Genomic DNA, 22,500 nt, shown 5'->3' on the forward strand with positions numbered 1-22,500 from the left:
ACAAAGTTTAGTGTGCACTATTTTTGGCAGATCTTAACAGCCTACCTCCACCCTTCACCACTGAGTCCCATTCGGTCCAACTTTGTTTTCGAGAATTTTTTCTATTTGCGATATTTCTGAGGTTTATCAAAAATGATAATTTTTCTTAAAATAGTATGTTTATGTTTTTACCCGGTTCACATTTCACGCCAAGTGACCCCTGCGAAACGCTGCCATCCACCGAAAGCTTCCTCTTCTTGGACTGCTGCGGTACCCCGATACTCGTGGGATACCCGACGCTACTCCCAACAATACTATCGCTCCCCAGCTCCACCCGTATCATATCCTGGCCGCCCATCGCACCGATCTCCATAAGATTCTGTCTGGTCTCCGCATCCAAATTATGCTGGTGGTTAAGATGCTCGTGGTGATGCAGCTGAACGAAGCCTTCGTTCAACTGCATCAGATGCTGCGCCATCAGGTGCTGGGGCATCGGGGAGGTTTTCAGCTCTGCGTAGACTTGCTGTTGTGGCGCGTTCATGACCATCGTTGGGGAGTTCATGTTGTTGTTGTTGTTGGGAGGGTTGTGCGAGGGGGAGATGGGGGTCTGCGCCATGATAGATTGGTGCAGCGTCGCTTGTGATTCTGGGCTGTATGGGTGCTCAGAGCCGGAATCAGGGGGGCTCTCTGGTAAGTGGTGACTGGAGAATAAAAAAAGTACCTATTAATTAGATTGTTATTAACAGCGAACCGAATGTAAGTGTGGCCAATATAAATATTTAGAAACACGGGTTAATGAAAAATGTGACCAGTAGTAGGTAATACAAACTAAAATTAAGATCGCAAGGAGTGTCTTTGTCAAAATGAAACGGCTTCTTGGCTAACCTAGATCTGAGACTGCGTATGGTTTTTTTATGTTATCTCGATCCCTTCTATGGACGCTAAACCAGGGGATGTCATGGAGGGTTACATGTAAGTTGTACGTAAAACATTTCAGCACAGTGGCACAATTCGCAGTGAGCTTTCTTATCGGAAAGAGATGACTGTATACTATACGGTCTCCAATTTTATTAGATTCAATATAAACATTAATTCAATTTGCCTAGCTGATTTTGGTAAAATTCATGAATTCAAGAATGTTCAAGCTGGCCTCCTGTTTAGTGTAAACTGACAAGAACCGTGTTTTATTTAGACATGAATTTTATCTCAGTACTATACGACCAAAAGAGGTTGGACGGTATTTAATATATACGGCCATATATTTCCGATACAACATTTCACGGTGAAGTAGGATACGGCGAACTGCATACGTACAAGTTTCCGGACACGGTCACGGAGAGTTGATACTTTCAAGATGTAGCTATACGGTCGTATCCTCAATCATGCTTAGTGACAAATTAATATTGACGTCCTCAAACTAACGGGAATGGACCGAGAAGTTCTGTGTAGTATCAAAACCGGGAAACTACAGTACCTCGGCCACATTATGAGAGGACAAAAAAACAGCATTCAAAGGAAATGTCAATGGTAAAACGTAGCAGACTACTCCGCAATTCGTGGCTGAAGAACTTCCACCGAACTGTTCCAGGTAGCAGATGATAGAGAAAAGGGCAGCTTGATGATGGCTGACTTTCGTTAGGGGATGGCACGATAAGAAATTACATTGGAAGCTAGCTGATGGTCGGTCATTAACATTTGTTTTAAAAAAGTTCTATTCTTTTCTATGGCACTATACAGTGACATCCCGTGGGGGTAGGCAGATTGAGCGTCGCTTGGGGGCGGGAAATCGAGGAGAATCATTAGGTATATATCGAGGGTATACTGACAGAACGCATTATTTCAGTTTTTGCTGTTTTTCTGTTTTAAATGCCAAAATGTATACAATTTTACGCTCTACGTCCTGGTAAAACGCACAAAGGCATATGATGTAATGGTGAGAAAATAGAAACATTATTAAATCATATTGTTATTTTTTTATTCTGATAGAAAACATGATAATGACCTAATGCGTTCTGCGTATACAAAATACAGGACTTGTAACATGTCGTATATTATGTTTGCCATAAAGGTTAGTCTTTATAATGTAGAAAAAATGTTTATAAATCATAAAAAAATCTATGTGGGAGAACGCTTTGAAAAAAAAATTAAAGTCCTTTTTGCGATTATCTCAGAACTTGTTTTAATGAGATAATGCTTTCTGTCAGTATACCCTTGATATATAGAAATAGCTACATAAAATTAGTAATAACGGAAATATCTTTCCATTAAAAAATTCAGCTCACTGGTTGGAAACAAAATGTATTAATCACTGACTATAAAAGTTTTAACAGGACTTTATTTTTTTGTCGGGTTCGCGATGTCTAGTTTACTTACGTTGTCCTTGGACGTCACGTTCTTAGTGAACAGCAATGGCACGTGCATACCTAATTTAAAATTTATCGAAATATATTTGCCAGTCACTCGCGAGTTTTGGAAGTTGTCAAGTGTATTTTTAAATGTACCTATCTGAAACCCTAGACTCGCAATATTGTCTATTGAACCAGAGATGGCATTTAAATTAGATTTAGTGGTATATATCTTGTTAGTAATGTATCCATACAACACATTTCTTAGATATTGGAGCCATGAAAGGATGATAAAAAGTACTGTATAAAAAAAATGTGGCGGCATTTTGGCACTGCCTAGGGGCATTTTGTCTAGGGACGTCACTGGCACTACATTGGATATTTACAAGGTGCAATGGTGCACATCAATTTCACCACACACATAACTTGGGTGACCTTCCTTAGAGTATGGATGGTGAGACTTAAATTTTAAGGGAAGTAGCTTGGCATTAAACACCGGTAAAGGACTGCGATGTCCAATGATAAGGGGGAACATATACCTCGCATTATAACGAAACAAGACTGGGAGTTTTTTGTTTTCAATAAGGTGACTACTATTGGAACTATATGGGGAAAAAAGTGTTACGTGCAGATTCTCCGCACTTTCACCGTCAGTGCTGCAAAGAAATGTGACGGCAGTGACTCCAGATGATTCTTGACACCATATGAAATTGTCTACCAATACGTACGGCATATAAAAAATGCTGATACTTTAGAACTCAGTCGACTGTACCATTTTTTGAAGACATGAGTAATTTTATTCAGCAGCTCGCTTACCCAGGTGTGGCTTGCTGGTCATCCGAAGCGGCCAGGGTGTCGGCGAAGTAGCCTCCGGGACCCGCCCCAGCGATGTACGCCTCCAGCTGGCTGAAGTCAAGGCCCTCATTGTCGATACCGCCCACAAAATCTGACCGCCCTGAAACAACGAAAAAGATACTCCTTTTAGTAAATAGGATCATTATTTTAGAATCTGAATCGTAGAATTGTCATTTGCCTGCGTGGTGGAGGTACCATAACGGTATATTTTATAAGGATTTATTAGTTATCCACATTATTCAGAGATAAAAAGGAAACGGGGCAACAAATATTGTCAGACAACATTGTGAACACCCATTCCATTGGTTCAAATATTGGAAACTGGATTGAAACGCGAAACTGCGAGTTTGTGTAAGATTTTGTCTAACAGCGGACTTGGCCATAGTTCAATTGATGAAAGGGGTTCCGATTATCAAGAAATTCGTTAGGAGATTGTCTCACATTCCGTCAGTTCCGTTTTATATCATCAATTAAATCAAATTTATGTATAATGAACATAACAAATTACAAATTCAAAGCGTTCAAAACATGACATAAAATAAGTGTTAACAATTTTTAAAATAAAAATACAGAGAAATGTGACTTAATAATATATATATACATATACAATAAGTAATAAAATAAAGCAACAAAAATAAAAGTAGCACACAGAGTGAACTATCGATAGGCCCTATCTTAAAAACTTGTAAAACAATGTCCACCTAAATTCACCTCACGTAAGTGGAATTTATCAATATCCGAAGCGATTTCATTAAACATGGTTATTGCCCTCCCAATTGGCATATGGTTAATAATATCTATGCAATGAATATGCTTTATAACTTTGCACTTTATTGCACTTTTTACTACACTGATACGCCTCTTTGTCTGATTACTCGTACATCGCATAAAATAAGAACAAATAAATGATATTCACTTCATATTATATTACGTAAAAAAAATATTTTTAGAATATATTACATTATTGTCATCCTAGAGCCGGAGTACAAAGTTATGAAGTGGCAACTCTAATCAGCCGATCCAATTCGTACGCTATAATTGTAAAATTTTCCGACCATGTCCGATCCTAATAGGATCATATGGGCCTCCACAGAGTACAGGTTTGTTTTAACAGATTTTTTTGTTTTTTACGAGAAATGGATTTCAGCCACTTGCTCAACCTATTAGGTCCATACTCTGACTCACACACAAATTGAAAAACAATATGTGTACTTGCCAGACCCAGGATTCGAACCTGGGACCCACGGCGTTAGAGTCCAACGCTTAAGCCGCGCGGCCACCGTGGGCGCTTGTAAATTACTATTAATTAACGTCGCGTACTTCAATAATTGAATTTTTGTTTCTACTTAAATTGGCGTCAATTATCACTCATGTATCGTTGCATAAATATGCAAAATATACAATAACGTCTCTGTATACCTACTGAGACAGATTACAAAGTAAAGGCGAATTAGCTAAACCTTAATTTGAATAAAAGGCTAAAATTAAAATATTATGTTAGGAATTTTTGCGAATTCATACACTTTTATATGCATACAAGTCAATGACATTAATATGGACGAAGCATCTAGAAAAAAAATGATACCCACTTTTTTGTCGGGTCTGCCGAATGGCATAATCTGTTCTAACACCATTTATAATAAAGGTGATATTGCTATAAATTCCCGATGCTTTTTGTCGGGTCTGCCGAATGGTTCGGTTCGAACGGGTTCGCTCAAATGAATATTGACACTAGAAACACTGTTCTAACGCCATTACAATAAAGGTGATATTGCTATAAATTCCCGATGCGTGATATCGCATAATGGAAAATGCGTGACGTCTACCTATACATGTGCGAATTATGCGCGAATTTACTTGCTAGCTACTGTATTGGGTGCATTGTCCATTAATAATGTCGAATCGTCGTAAAAACGTCGAATCAAGGGACTATCAGTGAAAAAGGACACATTCAACAGACAGAATGCGGCCGCCCCCTGGCCTGCACTTTCACTTAATAAGGATTATTATTCAATAATTTGATAAAAAATATTATTTATTTACACCAACAAAACAAAACAATATTCAATGACTGTTTTTAAACAGTGTATATTATTTCCTTCTAATAGCTTTCGTTTACTGGCGGTGCGCGGTGGTAAATATAGTACGTTATAATTATTAGAAAAAGTTTGACCCCTGCATATTTATATTTTTGTATAAAAATAATATTTCAAAATGGTAATATAAATGGTACAATATTGGGAAGCACTGGGTTAATAAAATTTAACGCATATCTAAAAAAATCTTTATAGCTTCTAAAAATAATAAAAATCGTAATTGGTCGAAAGATTGCGCGGAATATTGTAATAAAAAATGTGAAATTTTTTATTAAAGGAAAACTAAATCATAACAATTTATCAAAACTGCCTACGTCACAAAATTATCGGCAATAAATTAAACAAACTCTCATGGACACAGTTTGTCAAACGTTTCAGCACCCAATTTATACTTACACAATATTGAAAAAAAAACTGAAATTCATTCGTGTGAGAATTACCTTATCAAATCCAACCAAATCAAATTGTTTCCTATACTACCTACCAATCAGCGATTCCGCAAAAAAAAAATCCATCTGGAATTCAGGCCTAAAGCTTTTTTATAAAAACGTGCTTCCATTTTTTTCCTGAATATTTCGCTCAACATAAAATTCCGTCCATAAACCAAATTGTAGACTTTAAAAAATAGGTTATCTTCGAAAGAAATCTAAAACATTTGTTTGACTAATTCTTTCCCTTTTTCTCAAACTCCGTAAATCAGCATCTCCCACTTTGAAGGTGCAAATCCCACCGATAGAGTATGTCTATAGGTCGTATTTTTTCTTCCTTTCGTGCCATATCCGTTATCAGCCATCGACGATGAGTTAGACCAGTTACTCCTTGTTCATCACTGTTCTAAATAGGGAAGGAAAGATGAGTTCAAATCAGTATCTGATGTTCTTGTGCTAAGACGTTCTTCTTAGTGTTTATTGAATTTTAATTGTGGGGTCCTACTCAATTCTACCCGGTGATAATGACAATGGCTTCTGCTACGAAACATCGAGGAAAGAAGATGAAGGAACACGCGATGAAAACCCAAAAAGCTATAAGTATGATAGCAAATAACTATACAAATCTCAATCATTATATTCTTTACACATAACAGATTCTTCCTATGTAGGTATATTTATTTTTCAGAAACTTATTAAATTGCATTATGGATAGGACCATTGGGTCCAATCAGGAAACTCAGAAATAATGAGAACTGTGATACCTAACGGGTAAGAAGAAACTGGCAACCGATCTCGAGTAAGGAAGAATACTGAATAAATTTAAACATGTGTCAAGAATACGTTATACGTCGAATACTGAAAACTGCTCTCGTTTTATGCATTTACGCTCATTTAATATCGGTGTATTACACACACTATTGGACGTGCATAATGCGTGTTTCATTTTCGTAGGACACTCTCACATTCAAAACCCTACATCAGAATGTGGCGTATTGAACACAGCTTATCGGTATTATATTTATTATCTGTTCTGTGGACCCAACCGACGCCAATTTGGCGCCGCTGTTGCAGGGTGCAGGACATGGTGAAAATCAAGCAATTTTAATCATATTTGATTTTTTTAAAGTTGAAATTACTTAATAATATAATATGTACCTATCATTTTATGATGTTAGTTATATACAGTCCGATATATATTTTTTAATTATTTGATTAATACTTAAAATATTTTTATTTAAATTTGTGAAAATAATGATCAGTTTGGTAGGTATGAGATGTTTGAGACAGTAAACACATATAATTGCCCTCCATCTAAATATCTTGAAGATTATTATATTTAGCTCCGGTTTTAGTATATCTTTCTTTTAAATTGGACTTTTTATCTATGTCATTTTGTATAAAAAAGGGCTAAAAAAATCCAATAAACTATATTTGGCATTATTTTTTTGATTCCACTGATACACAAAATTAACTTAAGATATAAAATAAATAATAAATGAGTTATATCAATTTTAGTAATCAGTGTGCCTTTTTAAGTGATCATGAAAAATTCACCCTGCCTCCAATGGGTTAAATTCACAAAACTTTTAGAAACTGCGTGAGGAAAATATTAAATTACGAAGAATATCTAAACATCTATAAATATGACAATAGCTATTACGGTGAAGCTAATATGTATGCCTGTGTTTTAAACGAACCCTATAATAAATATATAATGTAATAAGATCGCGTGATTGACTGGCTGAAACGTAAGACGCACCCCTGTTGAAGTCTCAGGGGTAGAAAACTAATGAAATGTGAACATTTTTTATCGAATAAAATAATGTACAATCTGGTGGAAATTTCTTGTCAATATAAATACTGTGACATGAAATCCAATCAGCGAAAACCGATAGATTTTATAATATTCGGTCCCATTATCTAAGTTAGGTTAGGTTAGGTTTCTATAATTCTGAAAACAATTGATAAACTGTCATGGTTCTTTAAAAATATTTATTTTGTGCATTATTTACGTCACATGAAATCAGACAATATTATGCAGAGCAAAGTTCAATATATTTAACATCCAATGTCATGATAATAATGATATAGAAATGTAGATAAATATAATTCACGTTAACTGGCATATCAGGTGTACACCGAAATATATATTGACTCATTGGACCTGATTACCTGCAGCTCATTATTAAACCTCGACCTACAAATGCTATCTTCTTTAACAGCTTCAAAAAATTTTCATATGACTCTTCTTTCAAAGATAACCATCTTCTCATCCTGTTGGCTGATTGCCCAACATTAGGATCTATATAGCGCTCGAATTGGATCGGAACGCACCGGAGCGCAACTCCTGTTCATGAAATCTTCGAGTCTTCCGCTTTGTCTCGTGGAAAAGTTATAAATTGTGTTCCGGTTCAGGAGTTATTATAAAAATCGTTACCTATATTAGTTTACATTTTTAATAAAGTTTAAATACTTGACATGTCGTTTACACCTATTTAAATTCTATTGCTGCAAACAATAAGAACATTTTGTGTTTCAAACTTGTGTTAAAAACAATACTCTGCTTATATGCGGCAGATAAAGGAAAAATACAATTTTTGATAACTTATTTCGAAAAAAAAAATTATAACTCAGAAAACCATTTTAAGTATGTCTAAATATTTAGTAGTAGTGCATATCAGACATTTAAAGACTATTATTGCATTAATTCGTTCGTCGGAGTTAGGTACGTAGGAATATATAAGACAAAAAAACTTGCACACATAATATTTTCGGAAAATTATCGAGCGCTCCGGTTCATAAACTTTTCTATTTAGAGCGCTGGTTCCATACGTTGATACTGGAGGCAAGAGATTTTTATACAATTCTACACAAAGCACAATAAATCAGTATGTATTATTACTATAAATATTATTCAATAATTCTAAGATACGCATTTAAATTTAGTATTTTGTCTAAATAGCTCAAAAGCTTTCAGTTGTGTACCCCTAATATTTTAAGCACAATTTTATTATGCTCCGCATTGCGCATTACCAATGGCCAATAAAATTACCTATATAGGTCAAGTTACAAATTATATTTTTTACTTACTATACCTACAATAAATGATCCGATTTAGGACAGCATCCTAAATCCTAAAACTATAATGCAATTGTATAGTTTTAAAATTCTGTTTAGTAAGCAATCATTAAAGACGCTGCATTACTTAAGAATGTAGGTATTTTTTGAAATAGTTAATACTTAATACATTTAGAATCTAATCTGTAACTGATATTGAATAATACATTATGTTAAATCTTTTAATAAAAAAAAAATCTCTACAATACCCCATAATGACTAAATTGACATAATAATCTTTTGTTTCAAAAGTTGTTAACTCCACTTTTGGCATGAATTATGTTCGCAATCTTTGCCATATTGTGCATTATTAATGCTCTACAAGTAGACAATAGCCAATTATTCATTTTAAAAAAATCACGTTTTGCTTGAAATGTATTGAAAAACGTGACGGCATTGTTACCCCGCCTCTAAGTTTAAAACAGAAGGTGTTAATTATTAAACTATAACAAATTATAACGACGAGATAATATGTAATTTGTGGCGTGACTTAAGTTTCATCAGAATATTCATGCGTTATATTCAAACGGTTAATTTCAAATTACGTCAACTCCCTAATCGGAGGTTTTAAACACCCAAATTTAAGGGTCTCAATTTATTTTGGGTGGGATATTGATTATAATATTTTAAACCGATTTTAATGATCTTGAGCATTGAATTCTTTGTCATGTTGATTTCTTGATAACCATAGCGCTTTTATTGAGGTTTTCTCTATACTAACATGTGAATTAATTATCTTTTGAAACTTTAGGACTAACACTATAGTTGGGAATGCTGGGCCTTATTAAAAAAAAAACATGAAAGGAAGCTAGATAATAATATGTTTGAGAGGAATATACCGGGAAGGGTCATCGGCTGCGGCAATTTTCTTTATCGCAAATGACGCAACTGATTCGTCGTAAAAAAATTAAGGGGGCCTCTAAACAGTTCAAACCAGTCATATAATTATTAAATTACAAAAATTAACGTAAATAAGATAATAAATCTTTCGAAAATTAAAATTTGATTGTATTTTTTTTATTGTAGGGTACCTCTACGTCACTAATCGCACCACTGGTCGTCGGAGCCGGAATCTATTTTGGAATAATTCAGGGGTGCGACGCATTCACATCATCCACGAATCGCACGCCACTGGTCAACACTATATTGTCAATCTTCGACTAGATACACTTCTCAAAAGAATTTAAAATTTCGAAAATAATAAGTTCTAATCGACGAGAAATATTTTCCCGTCGGATCTACGATAAGGATACCGTAATAGGGTAGTTAAATCAAGTTTAAAATACGCGAGCAATGAAAAGTAATGAATGATTACCCCATCAGATCAAAAACAATCATTTAAATTTTAAACGACAAAAACCTGGTATATTATAAAGCGTCTCTAAAAAACGTGTGCGTGTCTATTAAATGAAAGAACAACAGAATTAAGTAGTTTACAATTATTAACTACAGACTGTAGACTGTTAGAATGTGATTTGTAGGGGTAAAGTATTCAAATTAGTTTACGGTATCTAAGTATATTGAACAAACTTTAAAGACCCATGAGTAAACAATAATTTAACTGCCAAACGATTGAATAACTCAATTATGCAATACATTTATTAGCAATGTGCAGAAGCTACCCACAATTTAGTTATGACGTCCTTGCACTTGGTGACAATAAGTATTAATTAAATATTTTTTTTTATTCTATACTTATAAGATTCTAAGGTGTTATCTAAATTTCGAAGTCTGAGATTTTTAAAAATTACGTATTTTCTATAATAAGAATCTAGGTACTTACATAACATTCTTAAATCTTGAGTATATTATCCAGTATTAAAATTTAAAAAAAAAGTATTATATGGAGGGCTGAAAATACAAGTAGACCAAGTGACAAAAACCTACTTCTGAAATATTAAGCTTTGCACGTTTTGTATACCATCAATTAATTTATATATTTTTTTGAAAAGTTTCTGCCTAAGTGTAATAAAATAATCACAAGATAAAAAGAACTTTTTATATACTACCACGTATTTAAATTTTCTGTTGAATCATATAAACTTGACAATTCTATGTATTAATAAATACTTTTTTTTGTAAAGGTTCAAGGTCAAATGCAGGATGAGTATTATTATGTACATGTAATTTTGCTGACGTGAAATTCACACCCCTACATACAGAATTATGTAACGATTATTTATTTTTACTACCTATCTGTTAATATTACTACTTGCTGAAACAGTATTTTACCTACAATATGAAAACTGGCGGGCTTATACCGATACTTTGAAATAAATACTTACCATTCAGTTAAAAATCTGACTTAAGATTAAAAATTCACGCCAAAAATAAATAGTAAAAATAAATAAAAACAACACTGCCAATCTATGTACGCATATTGTGTCTAGTGGTAACACTGAGCTATCGTGAGAGATTAATCGTATTGAAAAAAAAGCATCAGCAGTCAGCACACCACTTTCATGATGTGATCAATGACCATGTAATTTGCTGTCATTAACTCTTGCGGTATGTTGAATTCAGATTAATTTTAATATCAGTTAATTGTATACTATCAAATATTACAGTATAATGGTGAGAAGTGACATATTTTAATTTTACAGTTGTATATTGGCTATGTTGACAATAGGTGATTCGCGTTATAATCCCACCATCAGAATTGTTAGTTATAAACCCAGGATAAATAATAGATCACCATTCGTGGTACAACAGGACGGGTGGGAACAGGTCCATCCATGGGCCCCACAAGGGGGGGGCTGACAGGGCTCTAGTCTAGGGGCCCAGGCTCAGGGGGGCCTGGCGTGGCCGGTCAACCAGATAAATGAGATAAACACACATCTTAAATTTGCTCTAATAGTACCTAAAAAAGACGCCCGCGGAGCTATTTCACTTCGGGGTTCTCACCATTTTAAAATATATGGTTGTGAGATACAATTGTTAGTTGTTGCGTGCTGAACGTAGTTATTTAATTTCATATGTTTTCTATAAAAATAATTACAAGATAAAAATAACTTTTTATATACCACGTTTTTAAATTTTCTGTTGAATCACATAAACTTGACAATTCTATGTGTTAATAATTTAGGACACATAAGGCAATTGTCAACAAATCATTTTTTTGCTATTTTTCAATAAACAAACAAATATAGAATACTGCAATGTCATTTTGATTTCCATAGTAACGCAGTATAATTTTGTTGCTAGGACCACCCCCTTAACAACCAATAATAGTGGATTGGATTACGGATTTCTTCCGAAATAACTTTTCATACAAAACAGAATTAACTGAAAATGAATTCAATTCTACTTAAAGATGGGTAAAAGTATTAAAAGAATGCATTGGCATTGTGTTCTGATATATTCTAAAAGTTTCAAATGTCTAGCTAGTCGGGAAGTTAGTTAAAAATCGATTGCAAGATTTGTACTGGATAAACAACCACCGGACAAACAAAAATACGAGCTAAGAAAAAAGTGGTAATAAGTGTGTTCGATTTTTTGTTATATGGCCTATCTAGTTCAGATGGTTGAATAAATTGTTCCACGAGACGGATCTATAGTTATCGAGATTTTATGAACAGGAACGGCGCTCCGGTCCATTTCGAGCCATGAGAAACACCATTTGGTAAACGCCACTGGAGAGTACCTAAGATTAGGTTCACCAAATTAGCGACCATGTAATAGAACGGGCGCTTACGTGGCAACAAGAAACTGTGGTTTCTGAAACAGTACACTTAAACAAGAGTTTGTTCATGTACCAAGTTGTAGGTGCATAGGTATTGAAATGTTAATTAGAAAATTTTGGGTTTGATTTATTAATTATTAAGTAAGTAGTTACCACTCTTTACTTACACACAGTGTTTATGAAATACTTTTTTATATTACAATATGGAGTTTGTGATGTTTGGGTAGATAATAATATTATTATCAATTGAGGTGGTGAGGACACTATTGGTCCAAGTGCACGAAAGACCGAGTGACTTAAAAAACTTGAAGATATGAAATTGTAAATTATACATAACAATATCAATGATTCAATCAATAAATAATAGGATTGTGTTCTCAAAATAAAAATTATTTCTAAGTAAATAAACCACATTGTATATGACGTTTAGATTTCCAGTAGTTACAGGAGCTAAGAATCTCGCCAAAGATCTTTGACCCAATCTTCGAGGATGGCATCAGGATAGGGATTGCAATACCGAATGAAAATGGTAATTCCGGTTTTTCGGTATTTTTTATTGAATACCGGTATTTCTTAAACATTAAAAAAAACGGAAGTAGGCGCTTATCAATAAATATAGCTATTAAAATATTTATTAAATATTATTTTAAAGCAAAAACCTACATACCTACATTTATTATGTTGATAGTTAAAAATGTGTTCATCATAATAATTGTATAACGAGTGATTTTTTACGAATAATTTGAATATATTGATAATTTTAACTAAAGCCCCCAAAAGTTCAAGTGCAATACTTCAACAGTTCAATTTAACGCTTGCACAGCCATCAATAATTATAGAATAATTGAACATTTTTGTCACGGATGTTTTCTATTTCGAAATGATATTATGATAATTCATCGCGACAATTACTTATATAAATATATTTGATGAAAATTGTTATATTTTTTTCACCTCTGTTGGATTCACTCAGCATTTTAGCAACACATAACTTATAATTCATTTTCAAAAACGTAAACGAGTGTGTTTTCTAAATACCGAAAATTCCGGTATTTTGGATTTTTAAACCCGGTATTTCGGTATTGATAAATACTGAAATACCGGTTTTGAAATACCGGTATTGCAATCCCTACATCAGGCCACGTTGCTATAACTATGAACTCTACAAGCTCTTTGATGAGCCTGACGTTATTAAGTTATAAACCAAGACTGTCTTCAAAGTCGATTTTTCATTTCTATCTTATTAAACTGTTATTTGTCTGTAAGCCTTGTGCTGGACGCTATTGATGTTCATACAAATTGATACTAATTAACATTATAAATGCCTAAATCCCCCACTAAAAAATCTGTAATCGTCAAAATTAGGTAGTTTTTTTTTAAAATCGTAATAAATGAGACCATCGAAAAAGGCTAGAATAGAAGGTAAATTCTTGTCCAACACGAATTTTGGCATGGTGGAAAAAATACCGTTATTTCACCCCCGCGTGGTTCGAAGAGTACACGCTGATATTTTAAATATTCTAATAATAATTCGTAGTAAGTATAAACTTATAGTACCTTATTAAAATCAGTACATACATTATTAAAAAACTGTTCCATCCCTTACGACAAACAAAGTGCCCGAGAAATTCTGATAATTTCTTATTACATAATTTTTCACCTAATTCTATGTCCAATATTAAGTATAAAAAGAAAAACATACATAATGTTCAAATGGCACGAATAATTTGTGGTATAATTAAAGTTAACGCAAATCCCTCGACATGCACGCTTCTATATATATATATATATATATATATATATTTTTTTTTTAACATATTGTGGATATTACAAATTAATTCGCCCAAATCAATTCGGTTGAACACAGTTATCGCCCTCTCAATTGGCATTACCAGTGGCAGGTTGGTTCTGCACCTTGGGAGAATAAACAACTGATGCTCTCTATTTCTAAGATGGTTATCAAGGACACACAGGTCAACACTGCCCATAATGGCAGAGTTCTCATTTATACCTCGTATAAGTCGAAAAAATACGTAGCTAAATAAAGACCTCTTCTAAATTGCAGACTGCAGTATGTAAGCATACCTAAGAGAAAGTCAGTTGGATAAAGCCACGGATAGTATCCATACAACCTATAAATGCGTGATGTCAAAAATTGCGGCAACCTATTTTACCACTTTTCTTAGCTCGTATTCTTGTTAGTCCGGTAGTTGTTTATCCAGTACAAATCTTGCAAAAACTAGCTTCCCGACTAGCTAGACATTTGAATCTTTTAAAATATATCAGAACACGATGCCAATGCATTATTTTAATACTTTTAGCCATCTTTAAGTAGAATTGAATTCATTTTCAGTTAATTCTGTTTTGTATGAAAAGTTATTTCGGAAGAAATCCGTAATCGAATCCACTATTATTGGTTGCTAAGGAGGTGGTCCTAGCAAATAAATTATTAATATATACGTGCGTTACTATGGAAATCAAAATGACATTTCAGTATTCTATATTTATTTGTTTGTTTGTTTGTTGCAAAATAGCAAAAAAATGATTTGTTGACAATTGCCTTATTTGTCCTAAATTATTAATACATAGAATTGTCAAGTTTATATGATTCAACAGAAAATTTAAAAACGTTGTATATACAAAGTTCTTTTTATCTTGTAATTATTTTATCGTGATGTTGTCACTTGTACTGTGTACCCTTTGGGTCCTCAGTTCCATATCATTTATTTTGGTGTTAATAGTTTTATTTTAAATATCGTATACTTGGAGACGCCTGAGTACAAAAGCATGCCCAGTTGGATACAAATTAATTACCTTCGCTTACGCGTACACTATTATGGTTTATCTGCCATTTTATCAGCATTTTCATCTTTACGGTTTCTTACTCCAATTACACCTTACCTGTATATTTATAATAGTGAGACCCCACCATAAAAATGTGTCTTATAACGGCTGTCATGTAAATTGTAGTAAGTATTAATAAACATGTTGAAATTCAGAAAGACTCTTTAAGTATATAGTTTTAGAATGGATTTTTTTGTAGAATTGGTTCAGACTAGGGATCGCAATCATCATCATCAGGGGCGCGACAACCCGGTGTGGGTCCTGGCCTCCTCCAACAGCTCCCTCCACCTGTCCCTATCCAGTGTGGCCGCTTTCCAATTTGGACCCCCAGAATACGGCAGTCACTGGCAGCTCCATCCAACCAGCGAATCTTTGGCCTACCTCTTCTTCTACGTCCTATTGGATTGCTGGACATCACTCTCTTTGCCGGTTCATTGTCATTCATACGGTGCACATGACCTAGCCATCGCAGTCTCCCAATCTTAATTGATTGAACTGCGCTGCAATCTTCGTACAGCCCGTAGAGCTCAGCATTAGATCTTTTCCTCCAATTGGTGCCATCCCTGATCGGTCCATATATACGGCGGAGAATTTTTCTTTCAAAGATGTACAGGGCTCGTTCATTTCGCAGAGTCAATGTCCAGGTTTCCGATGCGTAAGTGAGCACTGGCTTTACAAGTGTCTTGTAAAGAGTGCTTTTAGTTCGGCGAGATAGTATGCGGGACTTAAAATGTCATCATCAGGGAATGCAATACCGAATGAAAATACTAATAGGTACCGGTATTTTCAATTGAATACCGGTATTCGGAAAAAAGGGTGCGAGTCATGGACGCTAAATATGAAAGCAGCTGAAACGGTGGACTGCTTTGAGAGAAAGATCCTGAGGCGGATATACGGATCCATGAATAATGGTGGGAGTGGAGAATTAGGTACAACACGGAACTATACCGTTTATACCAAGATTCAAAACTCTCCACCTTCATAAAACTCCAGAGGTTAAACTGGGCAGGCCATTTCCAGCGCATGCCTGAGTCACGGATACCGATTAAGATCCTCGAAGGAAACCCAGGGGGGGAAAGGCCGTTGGGAAAGCCACGCACACGATGGGGTGATAACATTACAAAAGATGCCAACCAGCTGCTAAAAATCAGGAACTGGAAAAGAAGTGCGGATGACCGGTCCGGCTGGAGGACGGCGGTGGAGGAGGCCAGGGCTCGACTTGAGCTGTAGCGCCATCGAAGAAGAAGAATAAGTTCGGAAAAATATTATAAAAAAACTGAAACCAATAAATATATCGTCACCTCAATACCACAACTAGATAACTTGATTTTCACTGTTTTTGAGATAGCTATTGAATATGATTGTACATTTCCTTCTCTACAAAATGATAAAACTAGGTAAGTCAGAAGTTAATGGGAGCTGTACTCATTTTGTGTTTGTAAATATTAAATAACTTTAAAACCAGTGTGTATATGCATGAGATATTTTCAAATTACGTATATTCAGTACCTACCTATACAGAATGTTTCATTCGCAAATCTTGTGTCTTATTCGTTGAATAAAAGAAATAGTTTGTTAAGGGGGGACATGCTCAGTGTACGTAAAAATGGAGCTTTTATGCTATTTTCAAAGCATGATCCTGGACATTCCCTAAACGTTGTAGATAATCTATTTACATAATTTTGAAGCCTTATTATCCTTTATATTTATTTTAAACATGTTCAAACACGCGCGTTAACATGATATTACTCCCTACTTCATTTATCGTTTGTCAATTTATGGCTACGGCCGTATGTTGTAGCTTAGCCACTGGGAAATGCCAATAGAAATGGCGTATTTCAAAAAAATACTACCTTATTCTTAGGTCAATAATTATTATAAAGCAAACACTATTCGTAGAATGTGTATCACATTTGAATGGTTAAAGACATAGCTTATAATCAGTATCTTTAAAAGTGTAAATCTTGCCCATTTTTTGAATAATAAAATGCCTAATTCTTGTCAAATTTGGGATCACAGAGATTATCAATATAATTTTTTATTGTAAATATTTCACTATAATAATGACGACATAAATTTTACTAATTGTTTTATAAATGCTTTTAAAAATTAATAGATATAAAAAATCTTAACACCACTTCACATGGACGTACTGAAATATGATTATATTCTAAAACATTAGAGTGAGAGGTTTAAAAGAACATATACTATTTTATGTAATAAAAATACGTTATGCAGTCATCAAATGTTTAAAATAAATATAAAGGATAATAAGATATTCAAAATTATGTAAGTAAATAGATTATTTACAACGTTTAAGGAATGTCCAGGATCATGCTTTGAAAATAGCATAAAAGCTCCATTTTGACGTACGCTGAGCATGTGGGTATGAAAACGTCTAAAAATGCGTATTTTTCACAATCTCAATGGTAAAAAACAATTATGGCCAAGATCCACGCCGGATCTTTGAGACAATGAATTAATAAAATAATGCGAAATGCTCTTAAATTTATGAGCGACATTACAATAACTGGCAAGTCAATCGCTCAAATAAAATATACTAAATCGTTTTCAAAAGTGAAAAATGTTTCGAGTAATTATTTTTCGAGTGTAGTTATGATTTATTGTTACACGTCTCGAGTGTGAGTGCAAAGTAATAGTCAGACAAGCACGCGTTGAATTTCACGCGCCGGCGATTCCAGAATTGAAAGTATCTCTCTCAAAACATCACAAATTTAATTGAATTTACGTAAGCGAGAAGAATAGTGTAAGTATTAATTCTCTTCAGACCATTGATTTGGTAGGTAGCCGTAGATAGACTAAGTACCTACGTCGTCAAATAAAATTTCAAAAGATTCGCAGTTCCGTCGGCGTATTGCCGAACCTTCAGCCGGGCAGCGAAGTAGTCGCGGCTGGATCGATCTATCGTTTGAAAGCAACATCGCCCATACGCAGTTCTTGGGCATTTTCTCTCAGGACACTCCCAATCCAATTGATTCCGATGCTTCACATCACCAATTGAAGGGTCCCGTTATACTCTCGATTAAGACCAAGGGTGGTGCGGGGCGGGTTTGGTGGAGGGCCTTAAATTTATTGCCAAACTATCGTTTATTCGTCATCAGTGCGAAGGTGGATTTTTTTGTTTAAGGCGATACTTCAGTGAAACGGCAAATAATTTTCAACTATAGGCGCGACGAAATTTTGGACTCGCTGGCAGTCTGACATCGAACGTCGAGGTGTCAATACGTCATTTTGTTTCGTGATGGCGACGGGGGTATTAATTCTTAAATCGTGTAAAGATGACTAAAAACGTTACCCATTTACTTTAAAAAGAAAACATGTCAATGAATATATTATTATTGTTACTAATAGAACATACGTTAAAGTGCCCACCACCACCCGTCATATATGCACAACCGTGGATATGCACGGCCGCTTTCTATGACGCTTTAAACGTGTCTGAAAGAAGTGATTTTAAGTGCTCATTCCGTCCCGAGACGGAGCCGCACGGGACTGATGCTGCAACCATGCACCGTAGTGCTGAAAGAAGAAAGTTAAGAAAGAAAATGTTTGTTTTTGGACTGGCTCTGCTGTCCGCTGACGTTAAGCGCTTTGTGTACCCGCATACTGAGTGTCACGAATTGAAATGGATGAGTCTACAGAAGAGTCGGGACTATCCCGCTCCCCATACGACGCTGCAAATTTCTCAAATGCCGCAAAGTTGGCCTCGGTTGCTACCAGATCTCCATGACCAATTGGGCCCGTGTGAGGACGGACCCTGGCAAACAGCTCCGCTCGTTCGAATTCCATAAGCGGGCAATCCCAGAGGATGTGTTCAACATCTTGGTGGTCATGCCCGCAGGTACAACCCGGCCCATCTACTATCAAGCCAAACTCGTGGAGTCTGGCGGCGAAGTTGCCATGGCCGGTGAGAAACTGGCTAATCCAGTGCGAAGGTTGGAGTCTTCTAGTTTGGTGCCTGCAGAATACGTCTGGAAAAAAACGGTAAGTGTGCCGCCCCTTGGGGGAGGCGGTCCACCTCGCCTGCCATGCCGCAAATGCGGTCTTGTACACAATGTCACTTACAGTCTTCCTGTAAGGAACGTCCTCGGATCTCTGCGGTGGTGTCAGATGGACACCGGCGAGTATTGTGCTGATCCCCCTCAAGAGGAGGGTGATCGATCCTCTGACTTGGACGTGCAGATCGAGGGGTAGCACCCCCGCGAGTACGGCAAGCGCGTCAGTAGAAGTTGTGCGGTAGGCTTTGGTAAGCGAGATCAGCGCAAGTCGCTGCCCGCTTAATAGTGCGCGTCTCACGAGAGTTAAGGAGTTTACTCGAGAATGCCAAATGCTGGAGGCGTAACCGGCAATTCCCATGAAAATTGCGCCGTATGCAACCTTAAGGGCTCTAGGCTTAAGTCCCCAATTGCTGCCCGCCATTCGGGCCATTCTCTGATAGGCCGAATTGGCCTTAGAGACGGCCGTCTTGGCGTGGTGAACGAAAGACAGCTTGTCATCAAGAATTACTCCCAGATACGTAACCCTTTCGGAGAAACGCACTGAGGTCTGGCCAAAACGAACCGTGGGCGGCCGTCGAGTTATGTTGACCCGAGAACTACCCCTGAGGAGGACAGCTTCCGTTTTGCTCGGGGCAAAGGTCAGCTTGTTCAGCAACCCCCAATTAAGGATTCTGCCCAAGGCGTCCGTGGCTGCACGCTCAAGTGCCGGTCGGCTGGTCGCCCCAACAAGCAGGAGCAAGTCGTCGGCGTACGCAACGAGCGTGCAGCCCGGAGGCAGTGGCAGGGACAGAACGTCGTCAAACAGAATGTTCCACAGAAGGGGTCCCAGGACGGAGCCCTGGGGACACCCCATGGTGGTCCTCCTGTGAATCAGGCTGGGGCCGGAGTCGTAGGTTATCTCCCTATTGCTGAAGTAGCTTTGAACTAAGGCAAAGAGGTCCCCGGGGATCTGTTTCAGCCTAAGCTTTGCCAGAACCAAGGGCCACCACGCAGTATCAAACGCGCCCGCTATGTCGAGAAAAATCCCGGCAACGAGGTCCTTGCCAGAGCTCTCCACAGAATCGATCACAAAGCGAATCGCATCCTCGGTGGACTTTCCGGGTCTAAACCCAAATTGTCTTTGCGAGATTGGAAAGTTTTCCGACAGGTGGGACTCAATCCTGCTGTTTATCAATCTTTCCAATATCTTCCCGAAGACGGGAAGGAGCGTAATCGGTCTATACGCTTTCGGGTCACAAGGAGGGCGACTGCCGGCTTTGGGGATCACCGTGAGATGACCCTTTTTCCAGCAGTCGGGGAATATGCCACTACTCATGCATTCTTTGTAGAGTTGCGTGATCTCGTGTGAGGCAAGAGACCACGCCCTTCTCGCTAGCGCGTTATCTATGCAGTCAAGCCCCGGGGCTTTGCCAATCGGGAGGCTGGCAAACAGGATCCCTAGCTCGGACATGGTAGTGGCTGCGGATCGCGGAGTGTTTAAGGGGAGCAGCGCATAGACGCGAAGCTGCTGAAATCGGTCGTTGTCAATGTCGAGCGACTCGTTGTCCTGCGGGATAAGAGCATCCAACAGGACTGTGGCGGACTCTTCAGAGCTATTGGTGAACGATCCGTCGGGGCGCCGTACCGCCGACATGACTTTTCCGGGCCGTAAGCCCAGCTTCATCACGCGGAAGGGGGGGCCCCACGGATCATTGCCACCCATTTCAGTGACGAACTCTCTCCAGTGCACCTTCTTAGCCTTACTGATTGCCTTTTTGAACTTGAGTCTAGTGGTCCTGTAGGTGACCGCAAGCGGATGGTCCGCGTGCAGCGGCCCCTCCAGCGATCTTCGCGCTGCTTGTAAGGCCCTTCTGGCCCTCCTCATCGTGTCTCTCAGTCTTGTCAGTCTCGGCTTCCACCAGGGTGCGAGGTTCGGCGGTCTCGGGGTCGTCCTTCCGATAGTGCCTTCCGCTTTTTCAATAATGAGATTCGTGAGGTCCTCAGCCGCAGCGTGCATGTCCTTTGGCGGAGGGCGCGAGGCCATCCTGTCCAGACCCTCAGCAAACTCGCGGTCAAAACGTACCCAGTCGGTTCCTTTGGTCCTGAAACGCCTCGGCAGTGACTCGCTCACAAGTGGAGCGAGAGACGCGTGGCCCCTCTCGGTCCTGTAGGCGAACGTGATCAGACGGTGGTCGCTTGCTGACGCTTCCAAATGGACAGTCCAGTTCACGACGCGTCCGGCAGAACCATTGGATATCAAAGTGACATCAATGTGAGATTCCCCATTGTTGGTAGAGAATGTGGCTGGACCATTAGAGTTATTCAGCACCGTCAGGTCGTGAGTTGCCACGAGTTCCTCGAGGGGCGCCGGATTGTCCCGGCCAGACCGCGGCCCCCGGGGGGCCCACAGCCATGATTGAACGTTGACGTCCGCTCCCACTATAATCTGTTTGCCGCGGCATGCAACCAGAATTTTATCGAGCTGCTCGACGCATTTCAGGATGTTTACGCTGAATTTAAAGTAAGAAGAGACCACCACAATGGAGTTCCCCGATCGGTCGGAGACCTCCGCTACGGCAAAGAGTTCGCTCGACAAGTGGGCAAGGTGTAGCACTACTAGGGTAGGATTCGCAACGAAGATGCAGGCCATGGACCCCAGGCCGTGGTGCATTACCCGACCCCCACTGAAACCCAGGTTGGGGCCGTAGGAGTAAGGCTCCTGCACCAGGACCAAATCGATGTCCATTTCCCGAACCGTCTCGATCAGCTCCGCCGTTATAGCCTTCCCTTTGCCCGCATTTAACTGACCGAACCGAATCATTGAATCGAATAATCCGTTCGGTTCCGCTCCTGTGCCATTGCGTACTTGCGCGCTGGGCAATCAGGGTCGATCGCTGCATGTTGATGCGGCTTCTTGTGCCTGGCGCAGGCCGGGCACTTTCCGGGGGCCTTAATATTAGGGCATTCAGCCCTATCGTGTCCTTCCTCGGTGCAATGGCCGCATGTGGCGCTTCTCGCCGAACAATTCTTTGCCATGTGGCCGTATAAGTGACACCTTGTGCACTTGACGACGCCACAAAAGGATTCCCATCCCATATATATGCGCCCGTCATTGATGAGCGCTTCCCTCACCTTTGCCGGGACCGATATCAC

The 22,500-nt window shown here is 38.0% G+C and overlaps 1 protein-coding gene across 4 annotated transcripts in view; it reads right to left on the reverse strand.

Moving 5' to 3' along the window:
* The window catches only part of LOC147065134 (uncharacterized), a 125,733-nt gene that overhangs the window by 21,122 nt on the left and 82,111 nt on the right, over positions 1–22,500 (reverse strand). For all 4 annotated transcript variants that reach the window (XM_085956779.1, XM_085956780.1, XM_085956778.1 and 1 more), the window contains 2 exons: positions 3,141–3,279; positions 172–680 (listed from right to left, as the gene is read on the reverse strand). In XM_085956779.1, coding sequence (XP_085812905.1) covers positions 172–680; positions 3,141–3,279 — 648 coding nt within the window. The remainder of the gene's footprint in view (positions 1–171; positions 681–3,140; positions 3,280–22,500) is intronic.

This window comes from Rhyacophila brunnea, unplaced genomic scaffold (assembly GCF_057557595.1).
Source record: "Rhyacophila brunnea isolate RB1 unplaced genomic scaffold, BYU_Rbru_1.0 scaffold_6, whole genome shotgun sequence".
Taxonomy (NCBI): Eukaryota; Metazoa; Arthropoda; class Insecta; order Trichoptera; family Rhyacophilidae; genus Rhyacophila; species Rhyacophila brunnea.